Source organism: Phallusia mammillata, chromosome 2 (assembly GCF_965637545.1).
Source record: "Phallusia mammillata chromosome 2, kaPhaMamm4.hap1.1, whole genome shotgun sequence".
NCBI classification, from domain to species: Eukaryota; Metazoa; Chordata; class Ascidiacea; order Phlebobranchia; family Ascidiidae; genus Phallusia; species Phallusia mammillata.
In genome coordinates, this window is record NC_137253.1 from 17,876,739 (window position 1) to 17,896,713 (window position 19,975).

The 19,975-nt window shown below is 35.6% G+C and overlaps 1 protein-coding gene across 1 annotated transcript in view; it reads right to left on the reverse strand.

Annotated features, from left to right (window-relative positions):
- LOC145213573 (E3 ubiquitin-protein ligase RNF31-like) overlaps positions 1 to 19,975 on the reverse strand; it is a 75,086-nt gene that overhangs the window by 12,438 nt on the left and 42,673 nt on the right. Inside the window, exons 12-18 of the mRNA XM_080081916.1 lie at positions 19,701 to 19,830; positions 16,892 to 16,944; positions 10,990 to 11,083; positions 10,722 to 10,861; positions 8,042 to 8,227; positions 6,679 to 6,777; positions 6,418 to 6,486 (exon numbers count right to left, since the gene is read on the reverse strand). Of these exons, the coding sequence (XP_079938042.1) occupies positions 6,418 to 6,486; positions 6,679 to 6,777; positions 8,042 to 8,227; positions 10,722 to 10,861; positions 10,990 to 11,083; positions 16,892 to 16,944; positions 19,701 to 19,830 (771 nt within the window). The remainder of the gene's footprint in view (positions 1 to 6,417; positions 6,487 to 6,678; positions 6,778 to 8,041; positions 8,228 to 10,721; positions 10,862 to 10,989; positions 11,084 to 16,891; positions 16,945 to 19,700; positions 19,831 to 19,975) is intronic.

Consider the following 19,975-nt stretch of genomic DNA (forward strand, 5'->3'; position numbering starts at 1 on the left):
AAAAAAGAGGTAAATAGAGGCAAACTAAAGCAAAACACAACAACCGGCACCTATAAATAGCAAATTCTACAAGCTGTCTAAATTTCATTCCATTCCTACACTGTTTAAAAAACTTAGCCATTTTAGGGGGCTGGTTGGGTAAATGTTAAAGCTATAGGGTGAAACTTAAAACTAACTAGAAACTAAAAAGTGGCTTTCAAATATTTTCAAAATAGTTTTTGCAAGCAAAAATGAATGTGTCCCCGCATGCTTGTTTGTGCGGATTAGTGGTAAATAAATGTTCTGGTTATGTTTAGATTCTAAGGAAATCTGTACTTTATGCTTTTTTTGTCATTGTATTTAAACTATAAACTATAAACATATAAACTACTCAAGCAAGCTTGTGAAAACACGAAAAAGGTTGTTCTCAATTTCACTGTTTCGTTTCTGTCAGCGTAATCACTATCTCCGTTGTAAACATGGCGTGAAACAAAAACAAGGCTATCGCTAAGCATATTACCCGCTGTGCATTGAGCTGTAAATCAGCAAATCACTCCCCAGGGACCAGAGTGATATAGCGTTAAACTTCATCAGAAGATTTAGTAACTCTTTCAACACATATTTGGCTGTAGGCCTACGGACAACCACTTGATAGATTTGTCTGATATTTTAAGTAATAAATGAGTAACCCAACATTAAACATTTCAGTACATTAGGGCTTGTATTTCTGGCCTAAAACTAAAAACGATTATTTAGGGGTTCATTATTATTGTAGGGGATATATATTTGATGGATACATTCAGTACGGTACCAATATTTTTGTGGCCTGTTACAACATAATTGTTTTTGCAAGCAAAAACCAATGGGTCCCCCCACACACATATAATTTGAATTCGAACAGGATGAATGGCGCAAGCATATGCTAGGTACAAATTTGAATTGCACATATGACATTTGTCGTATTAAAAAAGTTGTGTAGGAGATTTTTTTAAATCGACGACAACTAATTTCATCAAATGTTATATAGGGGCAACATTTTTTCCCGTGGCTGGGGTCAATGCAAAGCTCAAGACAACAGAGGTTAGCGTCGATTTTTCACGTTTTTCATTGTGCGAATGTTAGCCTGTTGTTAACCGTCATAAGACGCGAAAGTGCGTGATACAACAATTGCATAACTAACTTTTTTAAATGATCTACAAACATATCTTAATTGCACAGTGCAAAAAGACTGCCTGATAGCACGTCCAGATATTCGAGAGGCCGAGATATTCGCTTTTCAGTGGGCAGGTTTGCGCTTTTCGCGCCCAATTGAGCTTTTTTCGACATGGAGTTGCGCGTTGTTTTTGCAAGGCGGAAAATGGATGAGTCCAACTATTTAAACTTTTAACAAAGTTTCAACATTTTTTGTTCTTAACAGCCCTTTGTTTGGTAAATTATGGTTTTTAATCCGCACATAGCGTACCCTGGCGCCGTTAAGTTTCTACATACCAACAATACGATTGCTTAGCTGGGCTTTTTATCTCCAAAACCTGTTCTGACACAGTTTTACTTACGCTTTCAGTTTGAGAAGTCACGTTACACAGGTGTAACAAATCATGCTGCGTTGTCGCTGTGCGTTTCGAAACACGAATAAGTTGACCAACAGCAGTGGTTCTTAAACTTTTTTTTGTTGCGACGCCCCTGGAAAAATTTTCTGGACTTGCGACGGACCAGCAAATAAAAGTTAATGAGGAAACTTATTATTAAAGTTATGTTTATTGATACAACAACAAAAAGCCACGAAACGCAACTATTCTGCGACACCCTTGGAAAACTGAAACGACGCACCAGGGCGTCGCGACGCATAGTTTGAGAACTACTGACCTACAGTAACGTTTACAGCGCAATATAACTAACATCGTAATATCTTAATTTCAACCAAGGAGAAAATGGTCAAGTGATGACTGAGTTCATGCGTGAGGCAGAGGCATTTTTCCATGCGCCACTATCGTCAATCACTTCCATTGCGTCAGCTGTGCACTGAGCGAGCACAAATTTGACAAAAGACAGCATGTAAAACATATTTGGGGCTGTAAGAGTAATTACTGAGCAGATTGTACTGAAATTTTTAACAGCCAAAAAGGAGCATTCTATCCACAGCTGTTTAAAATTTCAGCAGGTTAAGTCTTGTATTTCTGACCTCATTAACATGTGAACAAACAAACAATTTAACACAAATTTTCCTAGAAAATCTTAACTGTTGTTTAGACCAGTGGTTCCCAACCTTTTTGACCTTGCGGCACCCTATCAAAGAGATAAATAGTTTGCGGCACCCTGGCAAAATTGGATCAATTTTATGAGGTTTCTGTATTTCAAATAACTGTATGAAATAACACAGAATGAGTTGTACAGTATAGCGCGCGTAAATAAATGTATCTATTTAAAAGTCAGTGTGAAATTTGGTCTTGGCTTCTTGCACAAACTCCCTTAATAGCCCATCTGGGGGAGCATTCGATAAAGACACCCACATTTCTTCCTCGACTATAAGTTGCCGTTCTTGTTTTTTCGTTCATTAATCCGAAAAATCACGTCACAAATAGAAGCCATTTGTTCTTATGCTTTCAAACGCACCTCAGTTGCAAAACAAAATTCGTACCAGATGGTATTTTATCGCGATTTACGATTGACCATGTCTTCGAGCCCATTTATGGGCCCGCCGCTGTTAAAGGGTTTATAACTTGAGCTTATCTCGATTACCTATGTATCGTGCTATTAGCAATGTATCGATCGATTAACTATGTATCGTACTCAAAAGTTTTCAACAATGTTGTCATGATGAACCAAGCGAAACGCCATCTAGTGTTAAAAGAAATAAATCAGTGCTTAAAATTTATAACTGAAACTCGACTAAAAATAAATAAATTCCGCACGGGTTAAAGTTAAAATAAAGAATGGGGCGCAGTAATGCAATGTTAATATCTCACGGCACCCCGGTTGGGAACCACTGTTTTAGACACTATAAATTAAAAAGTAATTTGCTACGAAGGTATACATAACAACTTGTTTTTCATTTACCTTTGTTTCACAAAAACAATTGTTTAATCACCTTTTGGCACCGTTTTTAACACCATGCAGTCCTTAGTGTTCAACAAAACCGTTTTGCCTAATTTATACCTGACTTAAGTATTAATTCTTGAATTGATTTGTCAAAAATAAAGAAGCTACGTTATAACGAAAAATTCTACGTTGTAATGCCTACAAGTTGACCTTTAGTGACCCGTGGTTATGTGGCGGCCAAGCTGACAACGAGAATTTAAAGACCATATATCGTGGCTTTCGAAAAAGTTAAGTTTACACCTTTATGTTGCTTGACATATACGAAACTAAAACAAGTTTATCGAATTTATATCACATCGCAGGTGTGAAACCTTCAACAAAGCTGAAAATGCGCATGATAACTTAATAAAACGACATCTCAATGCTGCACAAAACACAGCTGATTTCAAATCGCCCATATGACGGTCTCGTAAAACGTCTGTCCTGACGTCAACTGATCACTCCCGCTCTGTCGCTCCCTTGGGACTTATATCTGACTGATATTGTACACATATTATGGGCTATAAAGGTAACTGGCAAAAATTTAAATACTAAACGAATACCCTGCTCAAACAATTGTTAAAATTTTCAAAAATTTCAGCACCATAGGGCTTGCATTTCTGGGCTAAAACTAAAACCGAATATTTCGGGGTTTAAAGGGTGAAAAAATGGGTGAATCAAATAAAAAGTTACAAAATTCTTTAAAATACCTTACATTGCACCAACCAACAAAGCATGAAACTCTCAGATTATGTGTTACAGTCAGTACAGTCGTTTAAAAAAAATTGTTTTGGGGGGCTGTGGGTGAACCACTGGGTCGTCCGGGGTCAAACTTTAGGAGGACCAAATTTGGATCAATAACTAACATCTGTACAACATTGAAAAAAATTAAAGGACTCTTTCTGGACCAAACACGTTTAATAAACCAGCATAAGACAGAAACGAATATTGTGGGGTTTAGGGGTGAAAATGGGTAAATCATTTTTTAAGGTACAAAATTATTTAAAATACCTTAAATTGCACTAAACAACAAAGCATGAAACTTCTACATTAAGTACTTTGGTCAGTACAGCTGTTTTAAAAATTTCACGTTTTGGAAGGCTGTGGGTGAACCGAGGGATCAAATGGGGTCAAAATTCACATTCTTTCTTGACCAAAATGCGGGAACAAATCCGCATTAGAAAGAAAAAAATATAGACAACTAGAAGGGTGGCTTAGCACATATTGCCCTTGCACATACACTATAAGCTATTTTAAAACATAAATATATTTCCTATGCTTATTTTGTATTGGGTCCCATATTAGTCATCGTCTTTTAAAACTTTAGTCGTTTCTGCAGGCAAAAACTCATGGGTCCCCACACATGCAAAGTTGAAAATAACGCAATTCAAGAGATAACCATGAGAAAGTCAGGTGTTGTAAGGTAAAACACAGTGATCGGCACTGGGCTTAAATAATAATTCTATGTAGAATACAAACTATAAAATTAGATTCACCCCAGATTTTGTTTGAAGTATGTCCTACTTAACGTTTCAAAAAACTGACCCATTTTAGGGGGCTAGTAGGGTAACTAATTGGGTTCAACACACAAATTAAAAAATATATAAAAACCACAATGACTCAATCAATAGTACTGCAAAATTTCAGCCCAATCCGCCAATGTTTAAAATTTCGACCACTAGAGGTGTTTTGAGCAACAACCGTTAATGTTTCTGACGTCATAGGGCTGTTAACACGCCCCTAACTGCCATGGCGCAAAAACGACCACCAAGCAACCCACCAACGAGCAACATACAACTGGTTGCCTTTGTAACACTATTGCGCCAAAGAAATCTTTCGTTTGTGGTGCCCAGTAACATACAAATACGTTTTACACTTTAGGGGCTTGTGGGGTAAACGCTAGGACTACAGGGTTGAACACAACAATCAACACCTATAAATGGCATACTATCCAAGAAATCCAAATTTAAGCCAATTCTGACACTGTTTAAAAACTCACCCATTTTAGGGGGCTAGCGGGGTAAATACTGGGGTTATCAACAAAAACAAAGTGGGATGCACATCTACATGAATATATCTACCGTCTGTGTAAATTTCAGCCAAATCCATCAAACAATTGATGGAAAAACAAGTCGGACAAACTTTGGGTAAAAATACCCATTTTAGGGGGCAAGCGGGGTAAATACTGGGGTTATCAACAAAAACAAAGTGGGATGCACATCTACATACCTATATCTACCATCTGTGTAAATTTCAGCCAAATCCATCAAACATTTGATGGAAAAACGAGTCGGACAAACTTCAGGGGAAAAGACCCATAATTAGGGGGCTAGTGGGGTAAATACTGGGGTTATCAACAAAAACAAAGTGGGATGCACATCTAAATAACTATATCTACCATCTGTTTAAATTTCAGCCAAATCCATCAAACATTTGATGGAAAAACGAGTCGGACAAACTTTGGGTAAAAATGCCCATTTTAGGGGGCTAGCGGGGTAAATACTGGGGTTATCAACAAAAACAAAGTGGGATGCACATCTACATAACTATATCTACCATCTGTGTAAATTTCAGCCAAATCCATCAAACATTTGATGGAAAAACGAGTCGGACAAACTTCAGAGAAAAAATACCCATTTTAGGGGGCTAGCGGGGTAAATACTGGGGTTATCAACAAAAACAAAGTGGGATGCACATCTACATAACTATATCTACCATTTGTGTAAATTTCAGCCAAATCCATCAAACATTTGATGGAAAAACGAGTCAGACAAACTTTGGGAAGAAAAAAAAAAGGAAGAAAAACAAACAAAAAACAAACAAACAATTTGAGTAAAATCAATATGTGTCCCCTTCAGGGAAGGGGACCCATAAAAACAAAATGTATCCCCTTCAGGGAAGGGGACCCATAATAAATATATAGCACTCTTTCTTGACCAAACCAGCAGGGCCTGTGGGTGAACCGCTTGGTCATTCAGGAATAAACTTAAGGTAGATCAAATTCGGATTAATAACTAACCTCTGTCCAAATTTGAAAAAGTTTGAAGCAGTCTTTCTTGACCAAACGAGCGTTACAACCAGCGATTAAAATATTTATGTTTTGGGGGCCTGTGAGTAAACCGCTGGGTCATTCAGGTCAAACCTTGGGAGGATCAAATTCCGATTTATAACTGCATAAATTTGAAGCACTCTTTCTTGACCAAACAAATGTTACAAACCAGCGTTAGACAGAAAAAAAAAACGGACAAAACCAGTATGTGTCCCTTCAGGGAAGGGGACCCATAATAAGGCTTTCCCATAATATATTTCCATTTTATATATTCCATACCCTATTTACCAATTTACTGTACACACAACACACACCTTATTGCAGGATGGACAAACCATTTTTAAAGTAGTTTCTTCATGCTCAAACAAAAATCCGTTGGTACACTATAAAACAAAATAGTAATTGATAGTTGAATACTATGTTAAGTAATCAGTATGTTGTTCCTTTTTGCACACAAGGGTTTGTTCATTAAATTGAATACCCATAGAATTGTGGCAGAAAAAATTAAATAAGTACACAATCAAGTAATACAACTTTTAACAGGTCATGCAAAAGATGAAATTTCATAAACTTACATAAGAGCACCACCGAAAATTTGGCATTTTCATCAACGTTTGATCCCTTAATTTTTGTTGAAACATGGTATGAAGGCTATCATTTAACCTTGTCCTAACCTGTTAAAAAATAAAATTGTTGCAACAAACAAATACTTGCTTACAATGATGTTGGCAAAATAGTTTGAAACTAAATAGATGACTTTCTGCATATTTCAATTTTATATTTTGTGTATCCAATTCATCGATTTACTATCAAAAATTTCAACAATTAAATTTGGGAATTTTTAGGTCAGTTTTTAAACACAAATTTTCCTAGAAAGACTTAACAGTTGTACTACAGATACTATAAATTAAAAAGCAATTGCTACAAAGGTAAATGCCAGTTTATTCGTTAAGCAGCGATCTCACACTATGCATAAGACTGTCACAATTGCATACCATTGATTTACTTCCTTGGGTTTTACAGTATACAAATAATATGGGCCTTAAATGTTATCATTTGGCCCATTGAGCCAAAGTTTTAAATACTAAACGTGTAACCCACTGCAAACAATTTAAATGTCAGCATGTTAGTATTTGCTTGTATTTCTGATCTAAAGGACTGGAAAAGCAAAAACCGAATATTACGGGGTTAAAGATGTAAAAAATGGGTGAATAGAATTTAAAGTTACGAAATTCCTCGGAATACCATACATTGCACCAACAAACAAAATATGAAACTCCTATGTATTTACTTTATGTACGTTAGTCAATCCTATGTACGTTAGTCAATACAGCTTGTATACTTCCATTTTATATGTATAGTATATATCCTATTCACCAATTTACTATACATGCCATTTGATCTATACATCTGAAAGTTTTTGCAAAAACAAATGGGTACCCACACATGCGGTTATGCGAATTAGTTACTTATGGTAAAAAAATGGTATGATTATTTTTAGACTCTTATGGACAAGTTATAAGAAATCATTAACCCAAATTTAGGTCATGAACCCAAGTTTAAAAATGTTTTGAAGGCCTGTGGGTGAACCATTAGGTCATTCAAGAAAGAAGCTACATTGTTACAATATCATTATTAACTGTGTTTTGTGCTACCTATAAGTTGACCTTTAGTGATCTCTTGTCAGACAGCGACCAAGCTGACAACAACTGTTTAATGACTATTTATTATGGCTTTTAGAAAACGATCAGATTTTGACCTTTACGTTAATCAGCAACATTTTGCCTGCCATGTACAAAACCAACAGTTTATCAAGTGTAAATTATGGCTAAAACAATTTGAGTCCTTCTTTTCTTAACCAAACAGGTGAAATATAGCAGCATTACAAAATAGATAAAGCAGTATATGTTCCCTTAAAAAATGGGGACCCTTTATTACCACCACATCCAAGTAATTAAAGTAGTTTGTAGTTGTTTCCTCATCACCATCAATATCAGGTAAACCACAAACTGGGCACACAATGTCTCTAATGTGCCCTTCACTAATTTTGTAGTTCAAATAGCGTTTCAGGCATGTATGGCAGTACTTGCATTCATTGTCACCACATGTTGTCATACATTCAACCTGAAACAAGTTTAACAAGAATACTGGTTTTCCTATATATTGCCAGTTTATATATACTACATCACCCTTAACATTGTATCACATATACCATTTACTATATTTATAATGGATATATATTTGGCACCTACATTTCATTGGGTCCCTATCTTTTCCTGGCACTTTATAACATAATTGTTTCTGCAAGCATAATCTAATGGGTCCCCACACATATGCATATGTGATTTGGTAACAGTAAAAATAGGGCACAATCATTGTTAGATATTCACCAATTTACTATACACATCATTTGATCTACACATATGATTGTTTTTGCAAGCAAAAACGAATTGGTCCCCACACACGCGTTTGTGCAGATTTATGGTAAACAAACATCCTGGTTATTTTTAGATACTTAAGGAAAAACTTAACCAACTTTAGTCTTAACCCAACTTTAAAAGTTTTGTCCATATTCTTTTTGCATCATTATTGTCATATAATTACAAAAAACAGTAAGAACAGAAAAAATACTTTCAATTTAATCTCATGCTTTGACCTTAATATTGCCGTTCAAGGTCAGTTTTTAAACACAATTTTCAAAACTAAACTATGCTTGATAACTTAATAAAACAACATAGCATAGCTGCGCAAAAACAGCTGATTTCTAATCACCGACACGACTGTCTCGCAAAACATCCGTCCAGACACCAAGCTGAGCACTCCCGCTGCATTCACCCGCCTTAATCGTAAACAAGTGAATTACTACCTTGAGAGTTGAGACTTCTATCTGACTGACAGTGTACACATATTATGGGCTGTAAAAGTAACTATTTGGCCGATTAAGGCAAATTTTTAAATACTAAATGAATAACCTTCTGCAAACAATTGTTTAACATTTCAGCACATTAGGGCTTGTATTTCTGGCCTAAAACTTATTATTTTGGGGTTTAAGGGGTAAAAATGGGTGAATCCAATAAAAAGTTACAAAATTCTTTAGAACAGCTTATATTGCACCAATCAACAAAGCATGAAACCCTCAGATTATGTACTTGGGTCAGTACAGCCATTTTTATTATTTTTTTGTTTTGGGGGCCTGTGGGTGAACCGCTGGGTCGTTTGGGGTCAAACTTCAGGAGGATCAAATTCGGAACAATAACTAACATCTGGGCAAATTTGAATAAATTTAAAGCACTCTTTCGTTACCAAACACATTTAACAAACCAGCGTTAGACAGAAACGAATACTTTGGGGTTTAAGGGGTGAAAATGGGTAAATCTTTTTTTGAGGTACACAATTCTTTGAAATACCTTATATTGCACCAAACAACAAAGCACATAACTCCTAAATGAAGTACTTTAGCGAGTATAGCCGTTTTAAAAATTTCACGTTTTGGGGGCTGTGGGTGAACCTAGGGATCAAACGGGGTCAAAATTCACATGGACCGTCTTTAGACCAATATCTACAATGTGTGTAAATTTGAAAAGTTTGAACCATTCTTTCTCGACCAAAACGTGGGAACAAATCCGCGTTAGACGGAAAAAAAGAAAAAAAACTAGAAGGGTGGCTTAGCACATATATTAAAAAACTGACCCATTTTAGGGGCTAGTAGGGCAACTAATTGGGTTCGACACACAAACTAAAAAATATATAAAAACCACAATGACCCAATCAATAGTACTGCAAAATTTCAGCCCAATCTGCCAACGTTTAAAATTTCAACCACTAGAGGTGTTTTGAGCAACAACCGTTACTGTTTCTGACGTCATAGGGCTGTTAACAAGCCCCTAACTGCCATGGCGCAAAAACGACCACCAAGCAACCCACCAACGAGCAACATACAACTAGTTGCCCTTGTAACACTATTGCTCCAAAGAAATCTTTCGTTTGTGGTGCCCAGTAACATACAAATACGTTTTACACTTTAGGGGCTTGTGGGGTAAATGTTAGGACTACAGGGTTGAACACAACAATCGACACCTATAAATGGCATACTATACAAGAAATCCAAATTTAAGCCAATTCTGACACTGTTTAAAAACTCACCTATTTTAGGGGGCTAGCGGGGTAAATACTGGGGTTATCAACAAAAACAAAGTAGGATGCACATCTACATGAATATATCTACCGTCTGTGTAAATTTCAGCCAAATCCATCAAACATTTGATGGAAAAACGAGTTGGACAAACTTCCGGGGAAAAATACCCGTTTTAGGGGGCTAGCGGGGTAAATACTGGGGTTATCAACAAAAACAAAGTGGGATGCACATCTACATAACTATATCTACCATCTGTGTAAATTTCAGCCAAATCCATCAAACATTTGATGGAAAAACGAGTCGGACAAACTTTGGGAAGAAAAAAAAACAAAACAACAACAAAACAATTCGAGTAAAATCAATATGTGTCCCCTTCAGGGAAGGGGACCCATAATAAGCACTTTGTCTACCATGTTTGGTGAACTTCAATCATGACCATGACATACAAATTTTTGTTATGACAAAGTATATATACTTACACACCTTGCTGCGAGCAAATACCTCAAGGCAAAGCATACACTGATTTTGTAAATACTTTACAGCACCATCCAAATTGTCAGGAAAAGACTCAGCTGCTTCAATTACATCAATAAAATCGCAATTTGTCATTGTTAAAAAAGGAACTACACAATACAATAGAATGGTTACAAACAAGTTAAAAATGCAGTTGATGTTTAAAAATGCAACAATTCCTAAATGTTATTGCTCTTACTAAAGTATGGTAATCACAAATACATGTTTTATTACATACCTTTGTCACAAGTATGGCAAAGCAATGCTGACACCATTACAGCAACGGACTCAGATTCTAATGAAAAGGTTGCCATTAATGCATGCTGCATGTGCTGCAATTGAAATTGAATGTTTGCTAAATAAGACAAAAATCAATTGTAACTAGAAAGATGGCTTTCCTGTACACTTCCATTTATGTATTGTATCCCCTATTGACTACACACACCATTTGATCTATACATCTGATAGTTTTTGGAAAAACAACTGGGTCCCCACACATGTGTTAATGCAAATTAGTTACTTACTGTTACGGTGATGTTCAAAGTGGAATAACTGGGTATTCTAAAATAATTGTTTCGAATCTAGAATATCGAATCCAATTCCTATGTGATTTTTGACTGTGCAATCATTAATCTTGACAGCAACGAAAGCAGACCAGTTAAATGCATTATTAAACATATTTTTCATTTAAAAATATAAAAAAGAACCAACCAAAACAATGAATAACACTGGGGAAAAAACATGCACAACTGCATTGAAACAAAATGCCCCAAAATCCACAAACAATGAAGAATTGGCACACAGTTAAAAAATTAATGATAACTAGAAGAGTGGCTTTCTGATATACTTCCATTTTATACATTCTATACGATATTTACCAATTTACATAACATATCATTTGATTTACACATATGATTGTTTTTGTAAACAAAAACAAATGGGTCCCCACACGCGCATTTGTGCGGATTTACAGTAAACAAATGTTGCGGTGATTTTTAGATTCTTAAGGACAAATTTTTAGAAAGCATTAACCCAACAATAAAAAAAAATTGTTCGTATTCTTTTTGCACTATTATTGTCATGTAATTACAAAAACATTAAAAAAACGGAACAAATACTTTAATCTAATCTCTTGCTTTGACCCAGGTATTGTCGTCCAAGGTCAGGTTTTGAACACAATTTTTTTTAGAAAGCTGTAACAGTTGTGTTACAGACACTTTCAATTAAAAAGCAATTTGCTACAAGTGCATACATAACAAATTGTTTTTCATTTAACTTTGTTTCGCAAAACGAGTACCATTGACCTGTAGTAACCTCTCAGGGTGCACACGCCAAACGACTGTTTGACCTTTTGACACCATTTTCAATAGCACGCAGTCCTTAGTGTTCAACAATACTGTTAAGCCTAATTTATACATGCCTTGAGTATTGACTGCTAAATTGATTGTCAAAAAACGCTACGTTATGAAGAAAGAAAGTTCTGAACTGTGTTTGTAATACCGACTAGTTGACCTTAAGTAACCCGTGATCATGCGGCGGCCAACCTGACAACGAGCATTTAAAAAAACATTTATTCGGCAAAAAAGTCAAGTTAATTTTTTCATCTTTTCTTTGATTAACAAAGTTTTTCTTGAACTAAACAAAACCGAAGCACGGTTATTAGGTTTAAATCACGTCATAGGTGTAAAACCTTCGCCAAAACTAAAAATGTGAGTGATAACTTAATAAAACGACATAGCATTGCTGTGCAAAACAGCTGATTTCTAATCACTGAAACGACGTCTCGTAAAACGTCTGTCCGATGTCAAGCTGAGCCCTCCCGCTATCGTAAACCAGTGAGTTACTCTCTTGGTACTTCTGCCTACAGTGTCTTTCTTGACCAAACAAGCGTTAGACACATTTACGTTTCGGGGGCCTGTGGGTGAACCTCTGGGTCATTCGGGGTCAAACTTCTATAGGATCAAGTTCAGATTGATAACTAACATATGTCCAAATTTGAAGCACTCCTTCTTTGCCACACAAGCGATAAAAACCAGCGGTAAAAATTTTACGTTTCAGGGGCCTGTGGGTGAACCGCTGGGTCAAACGGGGTCAAACTTCAGGAGGATCAAATTTGGATTAATAACTAACATCTCTGTAAATTTGAATAAATTTGAAGCACTCTTTCTTGACCAAACGCGTCTCACAAACCAGCGTTAGGCAGAACAATTAAAAAAATACGGACAAAAACAAAATGTGTCCCCTTCAGGGAAGGGGACCCATAATAATTTTGTTAAAGTGATTTGTGTTGGCTTTAGTAGGAGTAACTATGTTGTGAGCATGCTGAGGTAATTTCATTTGTCTGATGGTATAGATCCCCTAGTGTACAAATATATAACGTTTGTTAACTTAAAACAACTGCAAAAATAGCAGTCTTATGCTTCCAATCGTTGCCTAACGCCATGACCGTTACATGTTTTTTGTTGTAAAAGTTAGAAAACAATTAGACGCCGGCAAGGCGTTGCAAAGCGCATCCCATGAACGTAATCACATGATCAGATCCGTAACAACTGGCGTCATGTGCTAATCGCTAAGTATGCCTCCAATGCACCATCGTCGTTATGGCGTTGCTACGCCGACAAGTCCTTTGCCGTATTTTGCGACGGCCGGGTGTCAATGTATTAAACGCAACACACACGTTTACATTTTTACCATAAACGGACAGCAAAAAGGATTTGATATTCTACTTTGAACATCCCTACTTACCGTATAATAAATGGTATGATTATTTGTAGATTCTCATGGACAAGTTATTAGAAACAATTACCCCAAATTTAGGTCATAAATCCAAGTTTAAAAATATTTTGAGGGTCTGTGGGTGAACTGCTGGGTCATTCAGGGTCAAACTTCAGGAGGATCAAATTTGGATCAATAACTAAGATCTGTGTAGCATTGAAAAAAATGATGCACGCTTTCTTGATCAAACGTGTATAACAAACCAGCGTTAGACAGAAAAAAGAAAAAAATTGACAAAAACTAGAAAGGTGACTTTTCTGATATAATTCGGATTTACGGTAAACAAATGTTGTGGTTAGTTAGATTTTAGGGACAAATTATTAGAAAGCATTAACCCAACTTTAAAAAAGTTTTGTCCGTATTCTTTTAGCATCATTATTGTCACATAATTATTCTTCAGCAGCCTAGTGCGGTATAGTCGCCGAACGACCGTTTAAAGATCTTTTAACATGGCTTTTAATAGCACAGAGTCCTTAGTGATTAACAATACAGTCTCCCAATATATATTTAACTTACGCATTGTTTCTAGAGTATATGTGTAAAAATTAAAGAAGCTATGTTGTGACTAAAAAATTATTCTTAACTGTGTTCTGTGTCTCATACAAGTTGACCTTTAGTCGTCATAAGGCGGCCAACTTGTCAATGACAGTTTAATGACTTTTTCTGCATCTTTGGAAAACATGTAGTTTTTTACCTTTATGTTAATCAACAACGTTTGGCTGTAATGATAACCATTTGGCTATTGAGCCAAAAATTTTAACACTAAATGAGTTCAAACCACTGCAAACATTTTTTTTTAAATTTTACCTTTTAGCACATATAACAGGCTTGCATATCTGACCTAGGGGACTGGAAAAACTAAACCAATTCTTTCGGGGTTAAAGGGGTATAAAATGGGTAAATCCAATAAAAACTTTTTTAGAATATCTTACATTGCACCAACCAACAAAGCATAAAACTCCTGGATCCTGTACTTAAGTCAGTACAGCCGTTTAAAAAATTTTACGTTTTGGGAAGCTGTGGGTGAACCCTTGGGTCATTTGGGTTAAACTTCAGGAGGATAAAATATGTATAAATAACTAACATCTGTGTAAATTTAAATGAATTTGAATCACTCTTTCTTGACCAAACACGTTTACCAAACCAGTGTTAAACAGAAGCGAATACTTTGGGGTTTAAGAGGTGAAAATAGGTAAATTCTTTTTAAGGGTACAAAATTGTTTAGAATACCTTACATTGCACCAAACAACAAAGCATGAAACTCCTAGATCACATACTTTGGTCAGTACAGCCGTTTCAAAAATTTTACGTTTTGGGGTCCTGTGGGTGAACCCCTGGGTCATGCGGAGTCAAACTTGAGGAGAATCAAATATGGATAAATAACTAACATCTGTGTAAATTTGAACAAATTTGAACCTCATGTTGCATACAGTCTTTAGTGTTTAACAATAAGATTTTGTCTAATTTATACATGTCAAAAAAAAATGGTACACTATGACGAAAAAAAGTTCGTAACTGTGTTTGTAACTAGAAGAGTGGCTTTCTGATGTACTTCCATTTTATATATTCTATATGATATTTACCAATTTACTATACACATCATTTGATCTACACATATGATTGTTTTTGTAAACAAAAACAAATGGGTCCCCACACGCGCGTTTGTGCGGATTTACAGTAAACAAATGTTGCGGTGATTTTTAGATTCTTAAGGACATATTTTTAGAAAGCATTAACCCAACAATAAAAAAAATTGTTCGTATTCTTTTTTGCACTATTATTGTCATATAATTACAAAAACATTAAAAAAACGGAACAAATACTTTAATTTAATCTCTTGCTTTGACCCAGATATTGTCGTCCAAGGTCGGGTTTTGAACACAATTTTTTTAGAAAGCTGTAACAGTTGTGTTACAGACACTTTAAATTAAAAAGCAATTTGCTACAAGTGTATACATAACAAATTGTTTTTCATTTAACTTTGTTTCGCAAAACGAGTACCATTGACCTGTAGTAACCTCTCAGGGTGCACACGCCAAACGACTGTTTGACCTTTTGACACCGTTTTCAATAGCACGCCGTCCTGAGTGTTCAACAATACTGTTAAGCCTAATTTTTACATGCCTTGAGCATTAATCCTAAATTGATTGTCAAAAAAACGCTATATTATGACGAAAGAAAGTTCTGAACTGTGTTTGTAATACCTACAAGTTGACCTTAAGTAACCCATGATCATGCGGCGGCCAACCTGACAACGAGCATTTAAAAAACATTTATTTCGCAAAAAAGTGAAGTTCATTTTTTTATGTTTACTTTGATTAACAAAGTTTTGCTTGAAATATACAAAACCGAAGCACGGTTATTAGGTTTAAATCACGTCATGGGTGTAAAACCTTCGCCAAAACCAAAAATGTGAGTGATAACTTAAAATGACATAGCATTGCTGTGCAAAAAACTGCTGATTTGTAATCACAGAAACGACTGTCGCGTAAAATGTCTGTCCAGCGGTAAGCTGTGCCCTCCTGCTCTGCCGTCTTAATCATAAACCAGTGAGTTACTTTCTTGTGACTTCTGTCTGACTGACAGTGTACATATATTATGGATTGTAAAGGTAACCAAATTGGCCGATAAGGCAAAATTTTGAATGTAAACGAGTAACCTACTGCAAACAACCGTTTAAAATTTTAGCATATTAGGGCTTGTATTTCTGGCTTAAAAGTACGAATTATTTTGGGGTTGAATGGGTGAAAAATAGGTGAATCCAATCAAAAGGTTGAAAATTCCTTAGAATACCTTACATTGTACCCACCAACAAAGCACAAAACTCCTAGATTATGTACTTTAGTCAGAACACCATTTCAAAAATATTCTGTTGTTGGGGCCTGTGGGTAAACTGCTGGGTCATTCGGGGTCAAACTTGAGGAGATTTTCGTATTAATAACTAATACCTGACCAAATTTAAATAAATTTGAACCACTATTTCTAGACCAAACGAGGGTTACAAACCAGCATTAGACAGAAAAAAAAATACAGACAAAAACAATATGTGTCCCCTTCATTGAAGGGGACCAATAAACAATAATGTATGTGGGGCCTGTTGGTGAACCCCTGATTCACTCGAAATAAAACTTCAGGATGACCAACTTTGGATAAAAGACTAACAAAAATGACAAAAACAATATGTGTTCTCTTCATGGAAAGGAGACCCATAAAAACTAGTCTTGTTTTAGTAACAGCAAACTAACAAAAAGAAGGATAAACAATATTGATGTCTTTAACAAGATATGTAAATAAAAAATTAATATGGCACAGGTTTACATAAAATCTAGCAAACACACAAAAAAATATGTTCATTAAGTACTTACAAGTTTATCTTCCATTTTCAGAAAATCAGCAATTGTTTGTGACCCATGTTTACCTGCAAAGTCATCAGCAAGAAAATGAAGAAAAAAATGATGTTTGTTAAAAACCACCAGCAAACTAATTTACTGCAAAAGGAATAAATTTATTGACTGCAGCTACTATATGTTTACTTCAATTTGTTGATGTTTTGCTTGGAAAAGAATTTGTATCCTTGTTAATAATTATGTGTCATTTTGTGGTTCTTTTTCTTAGCCACAGAATATGTTGAGTCCAAACCAACTTTACACCTACTAACATTAGGTTCACTTTCATTGTGTTTTAAAACGGACTTTTTAATTTCCATGTTAAAAGTGGCAGACAAAATCATGGAAATTAAAAAGTCTGCCTAATCTGAACATGTTTGGGAATGTGACCACCAAAAAGGTTGGTCTTTGAAAGTTGCCTCATAAATTCAAATTCAAAATATTTTAACTTGCAACGATGACAAAAACTTAAACTTGGTATTTCGCGACATTTTGCGTCCGACTTTCCGCCAAATATCGAACATTAGTTACGCACTGTCATATTGTAGCGCATGCAACTCTTCATGGAAATCCTTTGTTCCTGTGTAATTATTTTTCATCATATACCGCTGCGCTTGTGCATTTTCGCTTGTGTGCTCACAATATATCATAATTGCTCTGAAAAAGCCCTACCGTTCTGGTTGGCGAAATGTCAGCAAAATACAAGTTCTTGAAAAACTAGAACGGTGACTTAGCACATATTGCCCTTGCATATACACTATAACCTATTTTAAAACATTGATATATTTCCTATGCTTATTTTATATTGGGTCCCATACCATCTACTGTCTTATATAACCTTAGTTGTTTCTGCAAGCAGAAACTCATGGGTCCCCACACATGCAAAGTTGTAGATAATGCATTTCAAGAGATAACCATGTGAACGTTTAGTGTTGTAAGGTAAAACACAGTGATCGGCACTGGGCTTAAATAATAATACTATGTAGAGTACAAACTATATAAATTTAGATTCACCCCAGATATTGTTTGAAGTATGTCCTATTTAACGTTCCTTTTCAAAGAAACGAAGGAGTAAGTAGTTGCATAATGGGGTAAAACCAAAAATAAATAGCAAATTCTACAAGCTGTCCGGTTTTCATGCAATTCGAACATTGTGAAAAGGGTCACCCATTTAAGGAATTAGTTGGTTAAGTTGTGGTGCTACAGGGCAAAACATAACATTTGAGGACTTAGTATGTTTAATAAACTTTGCAAAATTTCATATAATTAGGACGTTTTTTAAAAGTTCATTTATTTTAGGGGGCAATTTGAGTAAATCTTGGGGCTACAAGGTAAAACACATCAATTGAAACCTACAAATAGCATAGTCCACATACTACCCAAATTTTATCCAATGTCGACATTGTTTAAAAAACTGACCCATTTTAGGGGGCTAGTAGGGTAACTAATGGGGTCCGACACACAAACTAAAAAAATAGGAAACCTCAATGACTCAATCAATAGTACTGCAAAATTTCAGCCAAATCCGCCAATGTTTAAAATTTCGACCACTAGAGGTGTTTTGAGCAACAACCGTTAATGTTTCTGACATCATAGGGCTGTTAACAACCCCTAACTGCCATGGCACAAAAACGTTCACCAAGTAATCCACAAAGTCACAAACGAGTAACATACAACTGCTTGCCCTTGTAACACTATTGAGCAACAGAAATCTTTCGTTTGTGGTGTCCAGTAACATACAAATCTGTTTTGCACTTTGGCACTTTGGGGGTAAATGTTAGGTCTACAGGGTTGAACACAACAATCAACAACTATAAATGGCATACTCTACAAGCTATCCAAATTTCAGCCAATTCTGACACTGTTTACAAACTCACCCATTTTAGGGGGCTAGCGGGGTAAATACTAGGGTTATTTGGACAAACAAAGTGGGATGCACATCTACATGAATATATCTACCATCTGCATAAGTTTCAGCCACATCCATCAAACATTTAATAGAAAAACGAGTCGGACAAACTTTGGGAAGGAAAATACCCATTTTAGGGGGCTTGCGGGGTAAATACTGGGGTTATCAACAAAAACAATTGGGATGCACATCTACATAACCATATCTACCATCTGTGTAAATTTCATTCAAATCCATCAAACATTTGATGGAAAAACGAGTCGGACTAACTTTGGGAAGAAAATAACTCATTTTAGGGGGCTAGCGGGGTAAATACTGGGGTTATCAACAAAACAAAGTGGGATGCACATCTACATAACTATATCTACCATCTGTGTAAATTTCAGCCAAATCCATCAAACATTTGATGGAAAAACGAGTCGGACAAACTTTGGGAAGAAAAAAGAAGAAAAAAACAGAAAAAAAACAAACAATTTGAGTAAAATCAGTATGTGTACCCTTCAGGGAAGGGGACCCATAACAACTAGTATTCTGTTTAGCATTACACCATATGACTGACATTTTTTTTAATTAAGAAACCTTGTGGACGAAACGCTTGTTTGGTATTAGGTTCACTGTTAATCATTTTCCTTTGTACAGGGGCATTCAGATGTTGTTTAGATTCAATAGGTTAAATAAACCAATCCATACACTATCACAAAATGAACAACCTGTCAACATTACATACACATCACATTTTGTACGATAATTTGACCAACTATAGGATACAAGCAAAGTAACTACCGGGCTAAAGAGTACTAAGACATGGATTCAGAAATGCAGAAACTTGAAAACAGGAAATAACTATTTCAAAAACTTTATTTTTTGCCAAAAGTTTACCTATTCTTTCTTGAAACTGTTTTAGTGAAGGAGTGTTTTGATTTGCAAGTATTTGCCAGCAATCTACTTTGGAGGACTGTATAGGTACAAATATTTTTTCACTTAAAACCGGAGCTGTAGTTTGGTATACCTGTAACAAACAAAATAGACTGTTAGGTTTAAAAAAAACAAAAAAAAACTTTAAAATATCCTATTTTGTTCAATGGTAACAACTTTTACTGTATATCTAAACAGTACAAATGTATAATTGTTTATCACATTTTTTGTAAAAGCAA